The sequence below is a fragment of the Micromonas commoda genome, chromosome 8, assembly GCF_000090985.2.
Source record: "Micromonas commoda chromosome 8, complete sequence".
In the NCBI taxonomy this organism is placed as follows: Eukaryota; Viridiplantae; Chlorophyta; class Mamiellophyceae; order Mamiellales; family Mamiellaceae; genus Micromonas; species Micromonas commoda.
Window position 1 is genome coordinate 967,914 of NC_013045.1, and position 23,417 is coordinate 991,330.

General features: G+C 67.5%; 12 protein-coding genes across 12 annotated transcripts; 7 read left to right on the plus strand and 5 right to left on the minus strand.

Moving 5' to 3' along the window:
- Positions 1-180: 180 nt before the first annotated feature.
- On the plus strand, positions 181-4,293 carry MICPUN_60868 (predicted protein; the record flags this gene model as incomplete). The annotated part of the gene is made up of 1 exon (XM_002507950.1): positions 181-4,293. One exon carries the CDS (start codon positions 181-183, stop codon positions 4,291-4,293), a length of 4,113 nt encoding a protein of 1,370 aa, XP_002507996.1.
- Positions 4,294-4,575: 282 nt separating this feature from the next.
- Positions 4,576-5,874, plus strand: MICPUN_60869 (predicted protein; the record flags this gene model as incomplete). The annotated part of the gene is made up of 1 exon (XM_002507951.1): positions 4,576-5,874. The coding sequence occupies one exon, from the start codon at positions 4,576-4,578 to the stop codon at positions 5,872-5,874; it is 1,299 nt and encodes a 432-aa protein (XP_002507997.1).
- A 613-nt stretch (positions 5,875-6,487) lies between these two features.
- Positions 6,488-8,166, plus strand: MICPUN_66672 (predicted protein; the record flags this gene model as incomplete). The annotated part of the gene is made up of 2 exons (XM_002507952.1): positions 6,488-6,553; positions 6,790-8,166. Coding segments are annotated over 2 exons (1,443 nt in total), but the record flags the coding sequence as incomplete, so codon positions are not given.
- Positions 8,167-8,641: 475 nt separating this feature from the next.
- MICPUN_60871 (predicted protein) lies at positions 8,642-8,911 on the plus strand (the record flags this gene model as incomplete). Its single annotated transcript, XM_002507953.1, has 1 exon — positions 8,642-8,911. One exon carries the CDS (start codon positions 8,642-8,644, stop codon positions 8,909-8,911), a length of 270 nt encoding a protein of 89 aa, XP_002507999.1.
- A 183-nt stretch (positions 8,912-9,094) lies between these two features.
- MICPUN_84143 (predicted protein) lies at positions 9,095-10,516 on the minus strand (the record flags this gene model as incomplete). Its single annotated transcript, XM_002508238.1, has 1 exon — positions 9,095-10,516. One exon carries the CDS (start codon positions 10,514-10,516, stop codon positions 9,095-9,097), a length of 1,422 nt encoding a protein of 473 aa, XP_002508284.1.
- Positions 10,517-11,092: 576 nt separating this feature from the next.
- On the plus strand, positions 11,093-12,815 carry MICPUN_60873 (predicted protein; the record flags this gene model as incomplete). The annotated part of the gene is made up of 2 exons (XM_002507954.1): positions 11,093-11,137; positions 11,385-12,815. 2 exons carry the CDS (start codon positions 11,093-11,095, stop codon positions 12,813-12,815), a joined length of 1,476 nt encoding a protein of 491 aa, XP_002508000.1.
- A 51-nt stretch (positions 12,816-12,866) lies between these two features.
- On the minus strand, positions 12,867-13,583 carry MICPUN_60874 (predicted protein; the record flags this gene model as incomplete). The annotated part of the gene is made up of 3 exons (XM_002508239.1): positions 12,867-12,871; positions 12,907-13,363; positions 13,503-13,583. The coding sequence occupies 3 exons, from the start codon at positions 13,581-13,583 to the stop codon at positions 12,867-12,869; spliced, it is 543 nt and encodes a 180-aa protein (XP_002508285.1).
- A 226-nt stretch (positions 13,584-13,809) lies between these two features.
- MICPUN_60875 (predicted protein) lies at positions 13,810-16,101 on the plus strand (the record flags this gene model as incomplete). The annotated part of the gene is made up of 1 exon (XM_002507955.1): positions 13,810-16,101. The coding sequence occupies one exon, from the start codon at positions 13,810-13,812 to the stop codon at positions 16,099-16,101; it is 2,292 nt and encodes a 763-aa protein (XP_002508001.1).
- On the minus strand, positions 15,504-17,545 carry MICPUN_60876 (hypothetical protein). Its single transcript, XM_002508240.1, has one exon. It carries the CDS (start codon positions 17,373-17,375, stop codon positions 16,179-16,181), a length of 1,197 nt encoding a protein of 398 aa, XP_002508286.1. The 5' UTR covers positions 17,376-17,545; the 3' UTR covers positions 15,504-16,178.
- A 114-nt stretch (positions 17,546-17,659) lies between these two features.
- Positions 17,660-18,525, minus strand: MICPUN_60877 (predicted protein; the record flags this gene model as incomplete). Its single annotated transcript, XM_002508241.1, has 2 exons — positions 17,660-18,287; positions 18,388-18,525. 2 exons carry the CDS (start codon positions 18,523-18,525, stop codon positions 17,691-17,693), a joined length of 735 nt encoding a protein of 244 aa, XP_002508287.1. The 3' UTR covers positions 17,660-17,690.
- A 338-nt stretch (positions 18,526-18,863) lies between these two features.
- MICPUN_60878 (predicted protein) lies at positions 18,864-19,718 on the plus strand (the record flags this gene model as incomplete). The annotated part of the gene is made up of 2 exons (XM_002507956.1): positions 18,864-18,900; positions 18,994-19,718. The coding sequence occupies 2 exons, from the start codon at positions 18,864-18,866 to the stop codon at positions 19,716-19,718; spliced, it is 762 nt and encodes a 253-aa protein (XP_002508002.1).
- Positions 19,719-19,847: 129 nt separating this feature from the next.
- Positions 19,848-22,279, minus strand: MICPUN_60879 (predicted protein; the record flags this gene model as incomplete). The annotated part of the gene is made up of 3 exons (XM_002508242.1): positions 19,848-21,897; positions 22,066-22,119; positions 22,263-22,279. 3 exons carry the CDS (start codon positions 22,277-22,279, stop codon positions 19,848-19,850), a joined length of 2,121 nt encoding a protein of 706 aa, XP_002508288.1.
- Between the last annotated feature and the right edge of the window lie 1,138 nt (positions 22,280-23,417).

A 23,417-nucleotide genomic window follows, 5' to 3' on the forward strand; every position in this document is an offset into this window, starting at 1 on the left:
GGGGTTGGACGACGACGCTCCCGTAACCAACTGTGATAAATTATTGAACACCTTCGTAACGCCGAGGATCTTTCGACGTCGACTCGTCGACTGGTCGATGGAGGACAACCGCGAATTGTTTTTTTGTTTTTACCCTCGAGCGCATTGATTCCTCTGTCAAAACCAACCCTGAACCGGACGATGATTGACGCGAAAGACGCGGCCGGGCCGATGCGGGGGCCGGGTCTCCTCGTGGCGTGCAAGTTCGGCTGCGAGGACGCGGCTGTGCGCGAGGTGCAGCGCGCGCTCGGCGAGCTCCATGGTACGGGGAAAAAAATAACCTTGTCCACGTCAGCTGCCACGCTGGAGGATGGAAACGCGAGCGACCGAAGCGACGACACCGCCGCGAAGGGCGAGGGACGATCGATGTCGATCGAGGAACACGCGCGGCGCATCGCCGTCGCGCACAAGGGGCTCGCGTGGCTCAGATACGACGGCATTTCTCAGAAGCACTCCCCGCGAGACGACGAAACGGTCGATGAGGGTTTCCCGGGTAAAATGGCCAACACTCGCGCGGACGCGGTGGAGGCCTTCGCGGCGCTGGTCGGGCGTCGCGACGTACCCGCGGCCGCGCTCAAATCTTGCCAGTACATCTTCCCGGTGTCGTCCTGCGTCGCGGCGACCGAGGAAGCGCTCGAGGCGGCGGTCGTGACCGAATGCGACGCGGCGGTGCGCGACCCGTCGTCCAAGCTGAGCGCTCCGAGCTGCCGCGTCGCGGTGGCGGTGCACACCCGCGGCGACGACAGCCGCGCGGCGAGCGCGAACGGCGCGCCGCCGCTCGCGCGCGTCGTCGCGCGCGATGCCGCGCTTCGCGCGCTGATGAACGCCAGATCCAGCGCGTCCCTGCCGCCCGCGACGCTCGACCTTCACGCCCCCGAGATCGTGGTGCTCATCACCCAGTGGAGAATACCGACGGCGGGTGATCGGGACGGGCCCAACGAGCCAGTCTGCGGGGTCTCGATCATGGCCGGAGACCTCGTGGACGTTCGCGCGAAGAACATCGCGCCGCGCAAGCCGTCCGCGCACAAGCGACCGGCGGCGGCGACGACGACGACGGAGAAGAAGAAGAAACCAAACCAGTGGAAACCCGGCGATAGGAGCGCCGGCATCTCCAAAGCCGACAAGGTGTACGATGCCGACTTCTCCGAGCACAGGCCGCTCAAGGCGGAGGTACCACCCGCGAGGACCGTGATGTCCGACGACGAGGCGACGCGACTCTTCGACGCCGCGGTGGATAAGCGGGTAAAGGCTGGCCTCTTTCGGGTCCGAGGCGAAGGCGTCTCGAACGATACTATGTCGAACAACCTCGAGAGGCTCCGCGCCGCGTCCGCCGCGGGCTTGGCGCTCCGCCTGGTTCACGGCACCGGCGACGGCTTCGACGGCGCGACCGCGGACCTCCTCGGCCCCGCGGTGCTCGTCGAGCAGCACAGGCGCTGGGCGTGCGTCGACCCGCTGCTGAGGGCGGTGACGAAGCGACTGGGAGATAAAACTCCGGTGTATCTCAAGCGGCGTTGGAGCAAGGCGCCGGGCGAGCGCGGCGGGTGCCTCGTGTCGGGCGTTCCGGTGAGCGGCGGCGGCGAGGGAGTCGATGACGCACTCGCGGCGGAGGCGAGGCGCGCGGCGGACGAAGCCGCCGCCAAGGAGGGCAAGGACACCCACCGCGACGGCGTCGTCGTTCGCGAGCCCGGCGATGACGGACTAAAATTCGGGCTGTGGCTCACCGGGGAGGAACACGTGGGCGTCTTCCTGGACTCCAGGCCCGCGCGCGAGCTCGTGCGGCAAATCTCGAACGGGAAAAGGGTGCTGAACCTGTTCTCCTACACCGGCGGCTTCGGCGCGGCGGCGTCCGCGGGGGGCGCGACGTGCTCGCACAACGTCGACGCTAAGACTCCGTGTCTCGCGGCGGCCAAGGTGAACTACGCGCTCAACGGCCTGCCACACGAGGGGGACTGGCGCGCGTTTCAGCGCAAAGACGTCGTGCGCTTCTTGGCGATGACCGCGCGGAGCGAGGTGCGGTACGATCTCGTGGTCGTGGACCCTCCGCCGAGGTTTTCTCGAAACAGCGATTGGGCCTTCGAGGCGGAGCGCCACACGGGCCAGCTGCTCGCCATGTGCGTGGAGGTCTGCGCCGACACGGGCGCCGGCGTGCTCATCGGCTCGAACGCGCTGGCCGTGAGCGACGCGAGGTTCGAGGAGATGATCGTCGAGGCGGAGGAGCTGAGCGGTAGGTCGTTGGTCGCGAAGGAGTGGGTCGGCGCGGGTGAGGATTTCCCGCCGTGTCCGTATCGTCCAGCCGCCAGATTCGCGCTCCTCGACGTGGGCGACGCGCCCGAGGGCGGCGTCGCGAGGGACAAAGGGCAGCGCACGACCATCGCGGAGGAGCTCGGAGCGCGGGACGAGGGCGGATCCGGCGGCGACGACACCGACGGCTTCGAGACGGCGAACGACGACGAAGTCGCCGGTGATGAGTCACCGCCCGGTGAGTCACCGCCGCCGCCGCAGCCGCCCGAAGCCGACTTCGCGTGTCTCATGTGCGCCCATCCGTTCCCGTCTCGCAACAAGCTGTTCCGGCACTACAACGACGCGACCGAGGCGTGCGGCGCGTGGTGCGCGTCCCACGGCGGCGTCGCCGCCGCCGCCGAACTCGTCAACGCGGGGAAGCTCGAGCGCCCGACGTTCGACCCTCCGGACTTTGCCGAAAAGTCTGGAAAAGTCGCGAAACAGTCGGGCGCCGAGCGGCGCGGGGGGAAACAACGGCGACGAGGTAACGCAGCGACGGAGGACGCGAACCGCCGCGAGGCGAGCGACGCCGAGCTCTGGGTCGGCGGCTTGCACGGCGAACACGCGTACCCGCGAGCGCTCAAACGACTCGTCCACGCCGCCATACCCGGCTCCTCTGGGATCGACCAACCGATCGTCCGTCTGGTGGTCCGAAAGGGCTGGAGGGAGAGAGGAACCGGGCGTTGGATCGGGTACGGGTTCGTGCGGTTCAGAGACGGGGAAGAAGCGAACGCCGCGCTTCCGCACATCGACGGCGCGTCGCCGGCGGAGGGCGTCTCGCTCGTCGCAAACTTTGCCGCGACTCCGAAACCGTTACCCGGCGTCGGACAGAACCTACCCGGCGTCGGACAGAACCGCGAGTCAGGGCGCGAGCCGTTGAGTCGCGTCAAGAGCGACTCCGCGTTCGAGAGCAGCGCGGACGGGTCCGCGTACGGGTCCGCGTGCGGGGATTCGGACGCGGACGCCGGAGCCGACGCGGATGCCGACGACGCGGATGCCGACGCGGATGATGACGGTCCCGTCGCGCCCGGTCGGGACCCGAGCCATCTCGCGGTGGCCCGCGCGTGGCCGAAACGGACGCTCGCGGCGAGGGCACGAGCCGCGGGCTTACCCTCAGTCGACGCGTACCTCGGCGCTGTCGCCGACGGGTCGAACCACCCGAGGCGCGCCGAGCTCACCGCGCGAGCGTTGAGGTTCTCGCGAGGCGCGCCAGTCCCGGAGCCGCTTCTGGCAAACCTCCGCGTCGCGCTGGAGACCGCTCGTTGGCCACCGGTGAGTCACCGCCCAAAGGTGGACTCGGAGCGGTACTTGGTGCTCCGACGCGAGGTCCTCGGCGCGAACGATCCGCGCAGCGACGTGGTGGATCCCTACGCCGAGCTCAAGTCGGCGGCAAACGCGGTGCTTGATTGGGCGGAGCCCGGGTTCGAGTACGACCACCTCGCAATCACCCGAAACTTCGTCGGGTCGCCGCACGTGGACGGGGAGGATAAGAGCCATCAGTACGCCGTCGCGCTGGGGGACTACGGCCAAGGCGGCGAGCTGTGCGTCGAGTCTGAGGATGGCGCGACGCGGTGGGTGGTGGACACTCGCGATTCGATAGCGCGGGTGGACGGGAGGTGCGCGCACTGGGTCCGGGGTTGGCGCGATTTCGGAGCGAACGCGAGGTACTCGGTGATTTACTACGTCACGCGGCCGCGGTGCGCTACCGCGTTGTCGTTCGCGGTCGACGAGGGCTGGTCGCCCGGGGATGGGGCGATTGCGGGGGCTGGTTCAGCCGCGCCCGCGAGTGACGGGTCGATTGACGTGGCGGCTTTGTCGCTTTGCACGTTCCGGTCGGTCGAGGCGGCCGTGGGGAGCGCGGTGCGGGTGGTCGGGGCGCTGTTTCCGTGGCCGCGCGCGATGGAGACCGCGTGGGAGGCGTTCGCGTCCGTGCTGCCGAGCGAGGGTCGATGGTGGCTCATTCGGCTGTCGTGAAAAACGGCACCAGCCTGGGATTATTTACTCGAAAAGTTAATGGTAAACTTTGTGGATGAGCCGTAATCCGTGTCGTCTGTTAGTCAGGGGCCTCGCCCCCGAGCCACACAATCGCGCTAAAGATTGCGAATCTTGAACTGCCAACCTGTGGCGAGGAGGAGGCTCTTGCCACCTCAGCTTCTTGAGCTGACGTTTTGCGCTAACGGTAGGGTAGGAGCAGCACAGTGGCTGCGCTCTTGCCACCGCGCATCGCGCTCCGCGCGCTCGATTCGCACCCAGACCATGCATTCGACCGCTCTCGCGAGCCTCGCGGGCGTCCGCCCCGTCGCGGTGCTCCCCGCGCGCGGGATCCGCGCCCCCCGGGCGTCAGACGCACGCGGCGGCAGGACCCGCCGCGTCGTCGCGATGATCTCGACGCGCCGAACCGCGGTGTGCGTCCCCTCCGCGCGCCGGAGGCGAGACGCGCCGTCGCGCCCCCTCGCGGCGTCCGGCGCGGACGGCGCCGACGTGGACGACGACGTCGACGCGCTCGCGACCAGGCTCGAGAGCCTCAAGGCCAAGTCGAGATCGATGCTCGACGAGGCGTCGCAGCTCGAGGCGGGCATCGACGCGTCCGAGAACGACGAGGTCATCTCCGAGTCCACGCGCTTTAAGCGCGCGCCCAAGTCGTCCCCCGGCCTACCCACCGGCAAGATGGGCGTCTCCACCGCGGACGCCGTCGCCGACCAGGCAACTGGGTCTGGTTGGTCGAAATCCCCCCAGTCGCAGTCGCAGTCGCAGCCGCCGCAGCCGCCTACGACCAACGCGCTCCTCGCCGGCGTCATCGCGATCGGCGGGCTCGCCGCGGCGGGCGCCGCGTCCGCCGCGGGCGTCGCCGCGGGCTCCGAGCCCGTCCTCGCCGTCGCCGGCGCCGCCGCCGGCTTCGCGCTCTTGAAAGCGGGCCAGTTCATCGGCTCCAACCTCAAGGAGAAGGCGGTTCCCTCGCTCGGTCAGCAGGAGGGCAAGGCCAAGGCGAAGGAGGGCGCCGCGAGCAAGGCCGGCGGCGGCGGGTACGTCGCCCCCAAGCAGGCGGCCGCGGCGACGAAGATCGACGAGAAGAAGGCCGCCGCGAGAGCCGCCGCCGCGTCGAAGGATGCCGACGCCATCCTCGCGGCGTCCTCCTTCGTGAGCTCGTCGGACCTGGACAAGGAACGGCTCAGGCGCGCGCTCCGGACGATCGCGTCCACGCAGAAGTCCACGGTCACCGCGGCGGCGATTGGGGCGGCGAAGGTGCCCGCCGGATACGTGAACAACGAGCAGGAGAGGAAGATTTACGAGATCAAGCAGCGCTCGAAGCAGCTCCTGCCCCTGAACGAGTTCATGGCGAAGTACGGGCCGTCCGACGAGGCGTACGGCAAGGCGCGGAAAGAGGCGAAGGAGCTGCTCGCGCCCGGGAACGTGACGTGGAAGCCGCGGGACACGTGGCTGAAGGTGATCCTCTGGGACTGCATCTGCTACCCGCTGCAGGTGCCGTTCCTCTTCCTCGCGTGGTTGCTGGGGTTCTCGTGGGGGGAAAATCCGCCGCCGCCCAAGTCCGCGTGAAGAGAGAGGACGGGGAGTGTCGGGCGCGCATCCTTCATTCGTTAACTGTTGTTGTACATAGGACATACCGCTTCCTGCAGTTGCGTCGTCCCGCTCTTTCAGTTCACGTCGTCGGTCGGTCGGCACGGAATGGACTATCGTGTCCGACCGGAAACGGGGAACGCGACGGTCTATTGACTCGTCCTTACCGAAACTCTGAAAACGCTCCTCGGATCGAAAGGACCCGCGGGAGGGTTCCGCAGGGCCACAACGCACGGCACGAGCATACCCGCACGAACGTGAACTGAGCGACATGCCGTACCTTCCCCCTCATCTCAGAGACGGCGGCGGCAGCGGCGGCAGCGGAAGCGAGTCCGACGGCGGCAGGGGCTCCCGCGGGCCCGACCGCTTCGACGACAGGCGGGGTGGCGGCGGGGGCCGCTACGACGACCGCCGCGGCGGCGACCGCTACGACGACAGGAGGAGGGACGATCGCTACGACGACAGGAGAAGAGGCGACGGATACGACGACAGGCGGAGGGACGATCGCGACAGATACGACGACAGGCGGCGGGACGACCGCGATCGCGACAGTCGCAGCGGCGGCGGCGGAGGCAGCTCATCCAGGAGCGGCGTGCCGCCCGCGGTGTTCGCCAACTGGAAGCCCAGCGAGCGCGTGCAGGCGCTGAGCGTCAACCAGGTGCGTGACCCGCCCCATCCGACTCCCCGCCGCGCCGGACGACCGCGCGCCGCGCCCTCGATCGCCCTCGCCCCGCGCGCGCGGCCCCCTCGCTTTTTCCCACGATCTCGGCGTCGAACACTGGCGGATGCGACGCATCTTTCCCACGTCGACCCAAAAGCGCAAATTCCTCCCGCCCACCCTCCGGAACCTCCGCTGACCTCGACGCGTCCCCACCCGCACCCCGAATCCCGCAGTGCGAGGAGATTCGCAGGCGCATGGACGTCACCGTGGAGGTTCCCCCCGGCACGGACGAGGCCCCTCCCCCGATCGAGTCCTTCGAGGACATGAACCTCGACACCAAGATCATGATGGACATCAAGTACAAGGAGTTCGACAAGCCCACGCCCATCCAGGCGCAGGCCATCCCGGTGATCTGCTCCGGCCGCGACGTCCTCGGATGCGCGGAGACGGGTTCGGGTAAGACCGCGGCGTTCTCCATCCCGATGATCCAGCACTGCCTCCAGCAGCCCGAGATCAAGCGCGGCGACGGACCCTTCGCCATCGTCATGGCGCCGACGCGAGAGCTCGCGCAGCAGATTGAGAAGGAGGCGAAGATCTTCAGCCGATCGTCGAAGGGGTTCAAGACGACGATCGTCGTGGGCGGGACGAACATGAGCGAGCAGCGCATGGACCTCAAGAACGGCGTCGAGGTGTGCGTCGCCACCCCGGGTCGTCTCATCGACCACCTCCACCAGGGCAACACCAACCTCGCCCGCGTCTCGCTCGTCATCCTCGACGAGGCTGACAGGATGCTCGACATGGGCTTCGAGCCGCAGATCCGCGAGGTGATGATGAACCTCCCCAAGCCCCATCAGACGTTGCTCTTCTCCGCGACGATGCCCGTGGAGGTGGAGGCGCTCGCGGCGGATTACCTCAACAAGCCCGTCAAGGTGAAGGTTGGCGCCGTCTCAGTCCCTACGTCAAACGTCGCGCAGCACCTCGAGAAGCTGGTGGACTCGCAGAAGGTGGACAGGCTGTGCGAACTGCTCCTCGAGGAGAAGGCGGAGGCGGAGAAGTTCGGCGGCCAACTGCCGATGACGGTGGTCTTCGTCGAGCGCAAGGCGAGGGCGGACGAGATCATGACCTTGCTCAACGCGGAGGGGGTGGCGGCGGCGGCGTTTCACGGAGGCCGGTCGCAGCAGGAGCGAGAAGCCGCGCTGGCCGACTTTACCACCGGGAGGTGCGCGGTTCTCGTCGCCACCGACGTCGCCGCCCGCGGACTCGACGTCAAGGGCGTGCAGCACGTCGTAAACCTCGACTTGCCCCGCATGTTTGAGGATTACGTGCACCGCGTGGGGCGCACCGGTCGCGCCGGGATGACTGGGCGAGCGACTTCATTTTACACAGATCGCGACTCCTTCCTCGTCGCGCAGATCAAGCGGGCGCTGCAGGAGCTCGAGAACGGCAACGCGTTCGCCTTTGCCACCGGCAAGGAGGCGCGCGCGAAGGAGCGCGAGGCGGCCAAGGCTTGGCGCGAGGGACGCGCGGGCGAGCCCGAGCAGGCGGCGGTGGGCGGCGTCGACATCATCGTCGACGACAAGTTCAAGCACATGAAGCTCAGCGCGTCGAGCGCGAGTCTGACGAGCGTCGGCAACGGCTCCGCGGCGCCCGCGGGTAACGCGGACGACGCGTTCGGCTCGGACGACGACGACGGGTGGTGAGTGATCGTTTCGTGGCGGCGCTTTTGTGGCTGGGCGCGGGTGCGCCGCGGCGGATGGACGATGACTTCGTTTTGCCTCGGCGAGTGGATCTTTCGAAGCGAAGGGAGTGGCGACGCGAGTACGGACGTCGAAATGCGACGGAACGGCGGGTTCGGGCTTCGCCCTTTGCAATATCACGCGAGTCGAACGGCTCGAACACGCGCGCACGCGCATTCCTCACACGCGCCACGCCCTGTCAAGCCCCGTCGCCCCGCCGAGAATCTCGCCTGCGCCGTCCTCCATCAGATCCTGTGACCAGACGGCAGCCAGAATGAATCTCATCGACGACGTGGCCAGCTTTTTTCCAGCGAAGATCCGGCCCCGCGCTCACAGAACAGGGAGCGACATGGCGACGAAGAGCGCGGGCAGCCGGCTCGCCGACGTCGTGTTCAAGGCGGTTGCTACGGGGCTCTTCGCCACGACGGTGGTCACCGGCGGATGGTTCGCCGCGACCGCTGCGAGCGCGTCGCACCATTACGATCGGCTCGCGAGGGAGGCGGACGAGCGCAAGGCGCGGGCGGAGGCCGCGGCGAGGGAGGAGGAGGAGAGGCGGGCGAGGCGATGGGGATGGTTGGGCGGCGGCGGTGGAAAGCAATCGTCGACGGAGAGTAAATGAGCGCCGAGGACGACGCCGCGCGCCGCCGCGCGGGGAGGTCGAGGCTCGACGCGCCAGGCACCGGGGACCGATCGCCGCGGAACCAACCGACGCAACCACTAGTAGCCCTTCGATGTAGTCACAACAACTAGCCCGCTGAGACGCGACGCACGCCGCGCGATAACCCCCCGCGCCTCCTCTCACTCACCGCAGCGGCTCCTCGTCACGCGCCATCTCCATCAGCTTCTTCAGTATCCGCGCGCCATCTTCCCTCACGCCCGAGTGCATGTACTCGCTCGTGGACCACACCCTGGCGCCGTTCGGCCCGATCCTCGACGCCGTCTCCGTCGCGAGGTCGAAATCGACGAACATGTCCTCGACGTAGCTGGCACACGCCACGGGCGCGTCGCACCGCGCGAGCGCGTCCACGTCGTACAGCACCGGCCAATCGGTCTTCGCGGCTAACGCTTCCGCCACGTTTTTGAACGGCTTCAACGCGGCGATCTCGTCGAACATAAACGGAAACACCATCTCGCCGGTGAACAGCACCGGCTTGTGCGGATCCGACGACCCGAGCGCGTTGTCGGCGCTGAACATCTTGCGGTGCTCGTTGAAGACGCGCTCGGCGGCCCACGCGCTCGGTCCGCCGCCGTTGCAGTAGATCGACTCGTGAAGGCACGCGTACAGCGGGTTGGTGTCGAACGAGTGGACATCCTCGCACGACTTGAGAAACGCGTAGGACAGCTCCTCGTGCGGCACCTCCCACGCCTTCTCGAACAGGTAGTGGAGGCTCTCCATGCCACCGGACGTTCCGAGCCACGAGAAACCCAACGCCTGGATCCCCCGCACCGTGAGCTCGCCCCCCGACGGGGTGGCGACGCGGCCCCCGGGCTGGTTCCGCACGAACGCAACCACGTCCCTAACGCGCTGGACGTCGTTAGGGAACCTGCGGTAAAACTTGGCGTTCTGCGTCCTGACGCGTTCGATCAACGCGCGGTACGTCGCCTCCGCGGCGTTCGCCTCGTGCACCAGCGGGGGTAAGCCGCCGGTGAGGAAAGCCTCGGAGACGGATTCCGCGGCGACGCTGAGGTATCGAGCGATGCAGAACCCGCCGAAGGACTGACCGAGGAGCGCCCACTTGGCGTCGTCGCCGGGTCCGAGCAGTGTTTTGCGGACGCACTCGGCGTCGGCGACGATGGAATCGGCGCGAAAGAAGGTGAGGTAAGAAGCTCGCGCGTCGACTCCGCCGTCGATTTTAGCCAACGCCGACGCCGAGACGCGGGACGATCGGCCGGTTCCCCTCTGGTCCAGCAGCAGCACCCTGTGCGACGCCACGGCGTGGGCGATCCAGCCGCCGGTCTCGGTGAGACGCGCGCACTCGAACCCGGGTCCGCCCTGCAGGAAGACGAGCCACGGCATGGACGCGAGCGCGTCGTCGTCCCTCTTGTCCGCGGCGACAACCTCGCGGGCGAAGATCTCGATCGTGCGCGAGTTGTCCGCGGGGACGTCGCCGACGCCGGGAGCCCTGAAGCCGTGGTCCAGGGGCACGTCGAAGAAGTGGTCGGTGAGCCTGAGGCCCTTGACCCTGAACGTGTCGCCGACCCTGTGGGGGACCGCGGAGGCCATCGTGATTGTCGACGAACGCTTCGGACTTGGCAAAATCGACGAACGCTCGGTGCCCACTTTTGTGCGGTGAGAGACGCGGGACCGGGTCCGGACGCAGGCGCCGCGGAGGGTGGTGTGGGAGGTGAGGAAAGTCCTCGCGGCCGCGGATAACATTCACTCCGACCTCGGAGCCTGTCACGCCGGGGAATGCCAAGCGGGGCGGCCAAACGCCGGAAAACGAGCAACGCCTAGGAGCTAAGTCAACAGTCAAGTAGTCTACGGTAATGGCATTTAGGCGATCCTACCTGATGTCCATACGAATCATCGAATGCATGACGCGCGCGGATCAGATCTCCAAACCTTCGACTGACGTGTTCGAATACTGGTATCCCTAGCGGAGGCGGGTAGCGCTCCGTCCCCCGCGCGCACAACGCGACGCGCGACGAGCGGCGACGCGCCGCGATCGAGTCCGCACCGGGCAACCGATTCGCACGTCCGAATCATCCCTCCGCGTCTCGGCGCCGAATTCCGCGCGCCTCCACGCGGGTAACGAATCTTGCCTTCATAGCCGAGCGGATTGACTTCAGCCGATAGACGATGGGTCGCGGCGGCGAGGCTCAGGCGTCCGGCTCCCCTCCGGAGGTGCGAAACGATTCCGGCCCACCCGCGCCGGACGACATTCTTCGCGAAGGCGTGCGACGCGTCCCGGCCCGGCGCATTCCGTCTCGCGCGTCACGTTCCCGCGCGCGGGAACCCCGGCTGGGGCCACGTGCGCCCCCGCCAAGACCGTCGCGCGGGAAATTTTCCCCACCCCCCGCTCTCCATCCCGATCCCCGCCGCCCCGCTCACCAAACTCACAAAACTTTTCCCTCTCTCTTCTCGAACGCAGTGGGACGTCATCGTCGTGGGCGCCGGCGTCGCGGGCGCGTCCCTCGCCTACGCCCTCGGCAACGAGGGCCGCAACGTCCTCCTCCTCGAGCGCGACCTCTCCGAACCCGTGCGCATCGTCGGCGAACTCCTCCAACCCGGCGGCTACCTCAAGCTCAAGGAGCTCGGCCTGGAGCACTGCGTCGATAACATCGACGCGCAGAAGGTGTACGGCTACGCCATGTACAAGGACGGCGGCGAGGCGCTCGTCGGGTACCCGCTCGAGGGCAGGGGCGACGACGTCGCGGGTCGATCGTTTCACAACGGCCGCTTCGTCATGCGACTTCGCGAGGCGGCGCTGGGGTGCGACAAGGTGACGGTTCGCCAGGCGACGGTCAAGAAGCTCCTGAATACGAACGGTCAGGAGTGGGTCGACGGCGAGGGCGTGCCCATCGGCGGCGTCGCGGCGACGGAAAACGAGACGGAGCAGAAGGAATACTTCGCGCCGCTCACGGTGGTGTGCGACGGGTACTTTTCGAGCTTCCGCAAGAAGCTCACGCCGGCGGCGGCGCCGGTGTCCCCGAGCACGTTCGTCGGGATCATCATCGACGGGGACCCGAACGAGCTCCTCCCGCGGCCCGGGCACGGGCACGTCGTCCTCGGCGACCCCTCGCCCGTGCTGTTCTACCCGATCTCGAGTAAGGAGGTTCGATGTTTGGTGGACATTCCCGCGCACGTGAAGATGCCGAGCGTCGCGTCCGGCGCGATGGCCGAGTACGTCCTCACCAAGATCGTCCCGCAGGTCCCGGAGAAGCTCAGGGACCCGCTCGTAAAGGCTGTGGAGGGCGGCGCGTTCAAGTCGATGATGAACAAGACGATGCCGGCGCAGCCGTCGAGGACGCCCGGCGCGGTGCTCCTCGGCGACGCGTTCAACATGCGACACCCGTTGACGGGCGGCGGGATGACCGTCGCCTTCTCCGACGTCGTCACGATGAAGTCGATGCTCTCGCCGCTGCCCTCCTTCGCCGACGCCGCCGCCGTGGGCGAACGCGTCGACGCCTTTTACGCGCATCGCACCCGTCCCGCGTTGACGATCAACACCCTCGCCAACGCGCTCTACAAGGTGTTCTGCTCGAGCGCGGACAGCAGCATGGAGGAGATGCGCAGGGCGTGCTTCGAGTACCTGCGTTTGGGCGGCAGCATGTCCGCCGGGCCCATCGCGTTGCTCGGCGGTTTGGAGACGAACCCGCTGACGCTGGTGGCGCACTTCTTCTCCGTCGCGCTCTTCGGAGTGGGCAGGCTGATGGTGCCCCTGCCGACGCCGGCGAGGATCTGGAAGGGCGTGAACCTGCTCAAGGGAGCGGTGAAGATCATCGTGCCGATCGTTTCCGGAGAGGGGCTCGTCAGGATGTTCGTGCCGTCCAAGTACAGGGAGAAGGCGCGCATCATCTGAACTCTTCTTCGCGACTTGGCTTTTTTTGTCAATTCAAATCTAAATCAGTCGTCAAACTCCGGCATCTCGTGGGTGATGTACTCCACGAAACGCAGCCTGATCGCGTACCCGTCTCCTCCGCGCAGCGCGTCCCTCGCCCACTCGCACGTCACCCGCACGCTCACCATCTCCAGCGCTCCCCGAATCACGCCGCACAGCATCTGCGAGAAGCTCAGGTCGCGGTACTTCTCCGGCAGCTCGACGAAATCCGCGAGCGGGTTCGTGTCCAGCGTGATGACGCACTCGGTGCCCTCGGGGTTCCACTCCCCGACCCGGGTACCGATCCCGAGGAACAGCCGGAGCCCGACCTTGGCGACCACCTCGGCGGTCTCCTTGAAGTCGCCGCAACGAGTGGTGCTCGTCTTGGCGAGAAAATCTTCGACGAGCCGGCACCCGATGTCGAAACCCATCGAGTCCAGCTTCTTGTTGACGTCCTCCACGCAGTCCTCGTAGTCGTGCAGCACCTGCCGGACGATGGCACCGTACGTCAGCGTGAACAGCTCGGCGTTCTGCGTCGACGGGGATGCGGGGAAGAGGGCGCGGGTCAGCGGGGCGAGCGGAGAGGTGTTTTCATCGTTCGGTTCCGATCTGATGTGGCGTGCGGTCCGCGCGCGGGTTTCGGGCGGGTTCACGGGAAACGCGACGCACCACTTTCTCGGTCGCCATCCAGGCGGCTTGGCCCGTCTGCTCGGGGTTTCGTCCCCTCGGCGCCGTCGGCCTCTGCGCCATGATGACCCTTCGCCGTCCGAGGCGCCCTCCAAATGACAACGAGCGATGAAACCGGTGCCCCTTTCGCCCGCGCGGATTGGCCGGACAAACAATCGGCCGGTCGCGCGTTCGGACGCGAGGGTCGGTTCGCAAACCCTGCTTCACCCCCAAGGTAAAGCACACGTGTTCCAGCTGCGGGGTCATAAAGATAGGGGTGGCGCGGAGCGTGCCGAGGGTGCCCTTAGAGATGACCCAGAGCGGGGCGATCGCATCGCGCGCCGCCGCCGTCGGCGCGAACGCGGGGCGAGATCGATCCGATCGCGCGGGGAGGCGCGCCGCGCACACGACGCGGGCGCTGCGACCCGACCGGGCCGATCCCCTCCGGTCTCGCCACGCACCGGGCGGAGGAGGAAAATGCGCGCGACGCGACGACGCCGCGACGCTCGGCGCTTTCCCGCCCGTCGCGCCGCTCGGCTTGCGCGCGCGCGGCGGCAGCGCGCCGACGCCCGCGCGGCGTCCCACGACGAGCGACAGGCGCGGCGACACGGTGGTGGTGCTCTTCGGCGTCGATCCCGCGCCCGCCAATCAATCCAGCGGCCTCGACGCCGACGTCGGCTTCGGACGGCTCGCCACCGAGGAGGAGGCTGACGCGTCCGCCGCGGAGCGCCTCAAGCGGCTCCAGACCCTCGTGCTGCGCAAGAGGCTGTACTTCGAGGTCCTCGCCGCCGCGGAGACCACGGAGAGAGACCCGCCGGAGCGATCCAAGGAGCTCCTCTCCAAGCTCGAATCCCCGGAGGAACTCGGCGAGCTCATCGACGATTACGAAAACCGGTGCGATCGCATAGCCGACATCGACGCGCAGGTCAACCGACTGAGGTCCCTGTGCGTCGCTCTCATAGAAGAGAACGACGAGGGCCTCGCGCTGGCGTTCGAGGGATCAAAAGTGGACGACGTCGTTACGTCCATCGGCGCCAAAGTCGATGCCGCAGTGACCGATCTGTCCAAGCACGCGGCGGCGATCCTCTCGTCGCTCCCGTACAAGTCCCTGGACGACGCCAAGGCGGCCGTCGGGGACGCCAAGGCGCGCCTCGACGCCGCGCTCGAGGAGGAGGGCGGGAACACCGCGCTCAGGCCGGTCGTCAAGACGCTCGACAGGGCGGCGACTAAGGTCAAGGGCGCGCGAGGTCTCGTGAAGACTGGGGTGAGCAAGCTCCGTGAGAAGCCGCTGAGCGCGGCGGCGTCTGCGGCGGACTACACCAAGGGCGTCTGGCAGCGGCTCAACGGTAAGATGGACGGGAGCGCCCGAGGCTTGGACCCGGCGCTGGCGGGTCTGCCGGAGTGCAGCTCAAAGGCGGATGAGAGGTCCCTCGCCGTCCTCAAACTTTCGCTCGAAGTTCAGGACAGGGATAAGCAACTCGCGGACGCGTCGAAGGCCAGGGACCAGGTCGTCAAGAACTCCAGCAGAGATGCGCTGTCGCGCGTGCGCCTGGCGCGGGATATCCGCGAGAGCGACGACAAGGTGAGCGACGTTCGAAGGATATTCGCGGTGCGAACGCTGCAGGTGGAGATGGAGCGAATCTTATCTCAGCTCGAGGAGGAGGCTGCGGACGCGCCCTCGTTCGCGTTCAGAGCCGACGAGCTCGAGCTGCTCGTCGCGGAGTTTGGCGTGATGGACGCCTCGCTTCGTAAGCTCGTCAGCGCCGTGGACCGCGGCGCGTCGGAGCTGATATCCGACGAGGATCTCACCGAGTTGGCCACCGACATTCCGGACCTGAAGGCCCGACTCGGCATCGCCGACGACGGCCTCGCGAGCATGAGCCTGGAGCTCATGAGCGAGCGCGCGAAGAACACCGTGGACGAGTCGTGGGGTAAGCTCACCGAGGGAGCCGAGTTCATGGCGCGCGGCGTGAAGATGCTCGGCGGCGACATCGTGTCGTCTGGCAGGTTTTTCGGGAGAGCCGTGATGGGCAGCACGCTTCGCCCGCGCGAGGTGCAGACGATTCGGCGAACGACGCTGGACATCTTCACGTTCGTGCCGTTCATCATCATCCTCATCATCCCGCTCACCCCCGTCGGTCACGTGCTGATCTTCTCGTTCATCCAGCGGTACTTTCCCGCGCTGTTTCCGTCTCAGTTTAGCTCGCGTCGGCAGGAGCTGATGAAGAAATACGAGGAGCTCTCGCTGCAGCTGAAGCAGGCTGAGCAGAACCAGGAGCTCAAGCAGGAGAGCGAGGCGATCACGCGCGCGCAGGCGGCGGTGGAGTCGCTGATGATGGGCGGCGCGAGCGAGGCGGAGTTGATGGCCGCGATGGGGGGCACGGGGAGCAGGGGGGCCAGCTTTTTCGGGCTGAAGGGTTTGGAGCGGATGCCCGACTCGAAGAAGGAGGCTGCGAAGGCGGCGGCGATCAAAGACGTGGCGGTGGGAGACGCGGACGAGGACCCGACGATTCGGGAGCTCCGCGAGGCTGCCACTCGGGCGGCCGAATCGCTAGACTCGCACGACGACGACGACGAAAAGGGCGGCGGGTTCGCCCACTGACGGTTTTACGCGAAGAAGACCGGGTAACTTTATCAAGTCGACTAATAAGAGGAGCGACTTAAAGAATAAGAGGCTCATCACGTGTACGTCTCGAACGGCGCGTCCTCCTCGTACACCAGCTCGCCGTACCGCCTCCACTTTGCCACCTCGTCCGCGCCCATCGCGACCTTGTCCCCGCGAGCCGCCCAATCCTCGCACCACGCCCCGAGCGTCTCCGTCGTCGGCGCCGAGTTGAGCACAACCTCCACGGCGTCGTCCGCCGCGAGCGCCCATCGCATGCACTCCGCCGTCGTCGGCGGGGCACCCTCGGTCCAGCCCTCCGGGGCGGGTTCTTTCTGCAACGAGTTCCACCGCGTGGTCGTGAACGCCACCACGGGCACGTCCCTGGCCGTCGCGAGCGGGAACAGCGTCCGCTCGGACTTGACGTGCGCCATGTTATACCTCGCCATGAGAAAGTCGAGTTCGCACGGCTCGAAATCCAAATCCGTCGCGGTCTTCTCGTCGCCGTCGTCGCGCTCCTCCTCCTCCCCCTCCTCCTCTTCCTCGCACGGTTCCTCACCGATGAACCCGCGGCCGTTGCGCTGCGATCGAAGCAGCCTGTTTCCCGCGCACCTGTCGTGCGTGGATGCGCCCACGTATCGAATCACGCCGTCCACGCCCGCCCTGCCGCCTTCGCTGACGACCAAACCTCCCTCGTTTCTCATCCATCGAATCGTCTCCACCGCCTCCGCCTCCGCGCCCCTCGGCACGTACTCGAGGAAGAACGCGTCGATGTAGCTGGTGCCGAGTCGGCTCAGGCAGCGCTCGACGTGCGCGGTGAGGGCCTCGCGGTCCGTGAAGTCCTCGGTGCCGACGGCGACGAAGATCTTCTTGCGCATCTTAGGATCCGAGCAGAGCTCGGCGAGTCCGTCGAGGTAGTCGCCGATTTGATCGTCGCGCATCGAGTACGCGAAGAAGTAGTTGACGCCGTGCGCTCTCGCGGTGGGCGCCAGGGCCTTGGGCTGGCGGACGTTGCGGTTACCGCCCAGCCCGGCGGCTCTGACGGGATCGCCGTTCACCGTCCGCAGTTTCGGCGAGGAGGCGACGATGCGGACCTGCGCCAGCGTGGCGGGGTCGAGCGCTTCGGCCTTCTGCGAGTCGTCCTTCGACGCGGAGAGGAGGGACAGAAGCGCGGAGAGGGGCTTCGGGCCGGGGACTTTCCGCGGTCGAGGGGTCGTCACCCTCGGATGGTCCCTGCCGGGCGCGCTCGCGCGCACGACGCACGTCGAGGTCATCCTCGGCCGCAGCTTTTTTTCCAACGAGGGTTCGGGCGCGGCGATGCGCGTCCGGGAAGGCCGCGGGGGGGTGTCGGAGTCCGGCCGACGCTGTGGGGGCGTGCACGTGCGCTGGAAAGGCGGGTCCGGACGCGCGGGCGCGCCTCGCGGGCTCTCGACCGTCGCGCGCGCGTCGAAATGGTTTGGGATTTTTGGTGGGAACCAGTCCGACTCAGCACCGGAAATTGCCACCGCTCGCGGGCTGATTGGTCGCGAAGGGTCGGGATTCGGCGCGGGTTGCCGACTCGCACCAGCTGCTGATTTCTCCACAAAAAATCAAGCTGCCAAAGCCTCCCTCCTCTCCTCCTCCTCCTCCTCCTCCTCGACGGCTCCCGCGGTGCCCAATCCCAGGGGCGCGTCCGGGAGGTTCGGCGCCTTCTCCGGCACGTCCGGCATCGTCGGCACCGCCCCGCTCGTCCCCGCGACCCGCGTCGTCGTCGCCTCGCTCGGCTCAGTCTCAGTCTCCTCAGTCGCCTCCAGCGCCTCCAGCGCCTCCAGCGCCGCGAGCTCCGCCTCGCAAACCTCGTCGTCCTCCGCGGAGAGCGAGCCCTCGATCATCGCCCGGACCGCCTCCTCGTGTTCCCTCGCGTCGTCCATGTCCGCCAGCACGCTCTCCACGTCCCGCAGCGAGTACCCCCGCTGAGCGTTCCGCAGCGCCTCGTTGCCCATCTTGAGCTTCTCCAACACAACCGCCGTCGCCTGCGCCGACTCGATGCCCAAGAGGAGCTCGTCCACCTGCAGGATCCATCCCTCGACGCGGTCGAGGAGCTGCTCCTGGACCTTACGCAGACGCAGCGCGTTGAGCGCCTTGACCTTCGTGGCGGGAGACTTGGCGAGCTCGCGAGCCTTGGACGTCTCCCGCGCGATGGCCTCCTGTCGATGGTTTTGGATGTGGACGACTTTGGGTCAGTTTTTGGTCGCGGCGTCGGGCGCGATCGGTCCGAGATGCGCGGGTTCCGGGTCCGCCCCGCACCTCCACGCGTTTGGCGTACGCGTTTAGTTTCCTCTTCTGCGTCTTGAGACCGAGCACCTGTCGGTCCACCTCCGTCACCTGGTCCTGCGCGCGTTTCGCCGCCTTGGCCCTCTTGGACTTGGAGCTGGAGGTGCCCATGTTTCCTCGGAGGTCGCCGGGATCTGCCGGGGCTGTCCTCGCGCGCCTCCGGTGGGGACGATCGGATCGCCCGGTCGCGTTCGGGGCGTCCCCTCGGCGTCCTCGTCGCGCACCCGCTGTGAACGGCGCGCCTCGGTCGACCAGGCGCGGCCGCCCTCTGAGGTGCGTCGAGCCCGGCCAGCTCTCACTCGCGCGCGCAACGGCACTGCGCGAGCGGATTCTCGGTCGACCGGCCGTTTTCTCGCAAGTCAAGCGCGAAGGGGCGTCGCGCGAGGTCACTCCCGAGCGGTTCGGGAAGTTATCCTCGCGGGTTCGAGCTCGTCTCCGGCCTCGTGGCGATGGCGGCGAACCGGGTGTTCGCCTACCTCGGCGCCGGTGCGTCCCGACTCCCACGGCCTCTCTCCATTACCGTCGCCCGACCTCGATTCGGAAACGCCCTCTTTCTCATTTCATGATTACCTCTCGCAGGCTTCACCGGCTCCTTCCTGTACGATAACCTGGACGACGTGACCCGCGTCGGCGGAGGTTTCCTCCGCGCGCTGGCGCGGCAGCAACACGACGCCCCGCCCGCCGCCGTCGCCGACCCCTCCATCCGCGAACTGCAGCTGCAAATCGCCGCGCTCGCCTCGCAGCTCTCGTCGCATGCGCCCCTCTCCCAACATCGCGCCCCGCTCGCGCCGACCAACTCCTCCCACGGCGCGGTGGCGACCGTCACGGCGACCGCGGGCGTCGCCTGCGTCTACCTCGCGGCGTCCGGCGTCGCGCTGAGCGACCTCGCGTGGGTCACGCGCGGCGCGTTTCGTCGCGCGTCCAAGGCTCTCGCGACGGGAGTCAAAGATCTGTCAACCGCGCTGCAGCGGGTTCGCGAGGAGACGAAGCTGAGGCTCGACCGACTCGCCGCGAGGCTCGACGACGTCGACGAGTGCGTCAAGCGCACGGAGACGATCGCCGAGAAGCTCGGCGAGGACATCGCGCAGTTGCACGCCAAGGTGGACAGGGTCCACGCCGCGCAGGGCGTGACCAACGCGGGGGTACGGCTCCTCTGCGCGGCGGCGACAGCCGCCGACCCCGACGCGAACGAGATCGATCGACGCCGCGGCTCCGCTCGGAAGCTGGCGTCCGGAAGCGAGAGGGACCTCGACGAGGACCTCGTCGCGATCGAGACGACCCTGCGCGCCCTCGCCGCGCCTTGAGCCGTTCGCCGCGGTCGTCCGTTGGACGAAGAAGACGACGCGAGAGGCGATGTTATTTTTATGTTCACGGCATTCATTCCAATTCCAACACGCGCGAGGCACGAGCGAGCGGACGCTCGTCAGCGCTCATCAGTAATCGTACGATCCCCACCCCGCGTCGTTGTGCCTCTCCCGCATCCGACCCCGTCCCCCTTCCATCCCCGCGGGCGCGTCGAAGAACTCCTCCTGGGACTCGTCCTCGTCGCCGCTCGTCGCCGCGCCGGTCCCGGTCCCGGTCGGGCCTTTGCTCCACCCCGGCGGACCTCGCCGCGCGCCGACGGCGTCGTAATACGCCTCGAATCCCGGCGGGTCCTCGTCCGCGTCCCTGTACACCGCGTTTTTGAGCGAGCTCACGCTGGCGGTGAGCGAGCTGCCGGGCAACCTGGCGCTCACCGGCCTGCGAAGCGCCTTGAACCTGTCGCCTTCGCCGCGTTTGTTGAAGCTAAACGGCTTGGGCTTGGTGACTCTATTCTCCCAATTCTTTCCGTCGTGCCTGTAGAGCCGGGCGATCTTCTCCTGCTCCTGGATGCGCGCCTTCTGCACGCGCTCGAGGTGCAGCTTCTCGAAGTAGTCGGGCGACACCCCGCCGACGTCGTCGACGATATCTGGGCTCTGAAGCTTCTCGTCCTCCAGCTTGTCCACCTCGTTGACTCCCTCGTCCCTGCGTCGATAGTGCGAAGCCGCCGAGTGCAGCGGAACGTGCCCGCTCTTGCGAGTGGACCGAGCTCCGGGGTGGTCCGCGGGGGCGTGGGGAAGCACGATCCCGTTCACCACGCGAACCTCGGCGCCAACCTCGACGACGGCGCCGCCGTCGCCGCCCGGAGTCTCCCACGCGCCCCCCGGGGTCGCGCCTCCGAGCATCATCGCCCGACCAGTCACCGCCCCCGTCGGCTCGTTCGGATCGTACCCGACGCCGAGCGTCTCCTCCCACTTCTTCGGCCGCTGCGTCGGGGGCAGCCACCCCTTGGAGCGCGACGTGGCGGAGGCGATGGCGCCGCCGACGCCGTCGAGGAGGTCGACCTCATTGTCGGCGTCGACACCCGCGAGCGCCATCTTCTCCGCTCGCTTCTTCGCCGCGATTCGTCGAACGAACGCGGGGGCGTCGCCCGCGGTTCGCGGCCGGAACGTGCACTCGCGCTCCTCCTCGTCCTCCCTCGCCTTGGCCTGCGCGGCGATCGCGCGCTTCTTCCGCTCCGCCCACTCCAGCCCGCGATCGTAAAAGTTGGTGTGCTGCAAGTACGGGGTGTTCTTGACGAGCTCCTGCGTGGCTTTCGAGAGCGTCGGCTTGAACGTGCACCCCTCCGCGATCTTATCGTCCTCCGCCTTGCGAATCGACCTGACGTACCTGTCGCCAGTCTTGGACAGCCGCCCGAACGAGTCCATGAACCACTCGTTGGGCGGGACGGTGCGAACGTCCCCAGCCGATCGATCGGGGTCCATGTGCAAACCGTTCTCGTGCTTGCGATCGCGAAGTTCCGTCGTCCCCTTCTTCACGAGGTACTCCACGCGGTCCATGCGCCCGCTCTCCCTGGCGTGGACCCTCGCGCCGATGGCGAGGGACTTCTTGGAGATCTTCGGCTTGAAAGTCTCCTCGGGGTCCCGTTCCGGTGTGAGCTTCTTCTCGTTGTACAGTCGGGTGTAGAGCGCGTCAGCCTCCTTCTCCGACAGCTTCGGCGCGCGTTTCTTGGGCATCTCCGGCGAGTCCTCCTTGTTCTTGCCCCCCCACCCGAACGAGAAGGACAGGAACGCGGGTATGGACCCGGACTTCTTGGCGGATCCCAGTTTCGCGGATCGGTGCGACGGGGATTTTCGCCCCGACGACGCAAACGAGCTCGTGGGTCGATCGGTCCTCGGGACGTTCGGCCTGCCGCCGCTGCCCGGGGACCTGCTTCGGCTGCTGCCCGGGGCGGAGGACTCCGCGGTGGTCGTGGCGCCGCTCTTGTCCTTCTCCACCTTGAGCACGGCGCTGACGCGGCGCTGCGACGGGGACTTGTCCCTCGCGAAGTGCGACCCCGGGGTGGAGACGGCGTCGGAATCGACGGTGCGATCCGCGGCGCCGAGGGAGGCGTCGCTCGTCTCCGGCCCGAACTCCGCGTGCTGCTGCTCGAGGTGAGCGCTGTGCTCGCGCAGACGCTCGCGCCTGTGCGTCGGGGGATTGGAAATTCGGGCGGGGTCGAGCGGTCAGCGGAGGGTCGACGGATCGCCCGGGGCGAGAATTGCGCCCCGGTTGTTGGATTTCGGTCTTGCGCGCGCGGGCCTCGCGGCCTCGGACGGGGTCGGACAAAGGGAGCGACGGGCGGGTGCGCACATGAGCTTGGTCAACAGCGGGTGCGGTTTCATGTCCCTCTTCGGTTGACCGGGCCTGTTTACGGATGGGACGGTGGGGAGGGAGGAGGTCAGCGGTTGGTGATCATCGTCCGATGAGATACTCGCGCTCGACGAATCGCCAAATTAATGTACCACACGTGGGTGGGGACGCCACTTGGGCGCGTGCGAGCGACTCACCTGTCCTTGATCGCCATGGTCCGCGCGCGTGCAAATTCGCGCGTGTGACCGTGGATGCGAGGTCGGTGTCGACGCGCGGCCTGTAGTGACCGGGCACGAGGGTCTCACCGCTGCTGTCCCGTCACCCAAAATTGGACAATTTATTTCGATGGCGCCGGCGCGGCATGTTACGATGATAGTTTGCTATTAGGCTGACAAGCGTCCAGTCAGCGAATTGTCAAAGTTTCCGTCGCATTCCTGACTGAAAATCGCGTGAACGATCCGCCAGTTTGTGAAGCGCTCGTTTCTTCTCCCTGGCAGGCTGGACAGGCGCCATCGGATAAAGCCACGTCGACGACGGCGAGTCGGCACTCGTACACGGTAAGACCGATGGCATCACCCGCGCCGGTCGCGTCGTTGGCCCCCGGTCGCGTCGCACCTCGCGGCCGATCGCGCGTATCCGGCCGCCCCGCGCGTCCGATCTCCCGCGGCGTCCACCCGTGCCGCGCGGTGCCCGCGCCAGGTGTCGTCGACGCGGCGGTGGATCTCGGCATCTCCCTCGCCGGCGCCGACGCCATCGACACGTTCGCGGCGTCGTCGATGGCGGACGCGCTCTCCGACACCGGCATTCCCGAGTGGCAGATCTACTACGGCTTCATCGCGGGGCTCTCGCCGTTCGTCATCGCGGCGTACGAGTTCGGCAAGCGGATCATCATTCAGCGACAGTGCGAGCTCTGCCGCGGCAGCGGCCTCATCCAGAAGGGCCGGTACAGCCGCAAGTGCACCAGCTGCGGCGGATTTTTGCCGTGGCAATCCTGGGAGCTGTTCTTCACGTCCGAAGCGGGCAACGGCAGCAGGGTCAGGGCGCCCAAGGGACAGACCAGCGTCTTCTACGACGTCGAGGCTGCGAGGAGGGACGGCGCGGAGCAAGCCGCGAGGGCGCGCGAGAGGGAAGCAGCCGCCGGCGCGGCGAAGGCCAGGGTCAAGCCCTCCTCGCTCGCGTCGATAGACTTCGACGACGACATGTTTGTCGGCGCGGGCGCCGGTGTCCCGGAGCCCGTGATGCAAACGTGCGACGAGGACGATCAGGCGGCGATGGAGTCCGTCCTGTCAACCTTCGGAGCGCCTGGAAAAACCGCAACCGCGCCGGGGGAGGACGACGAGGTCGAGGAGGGA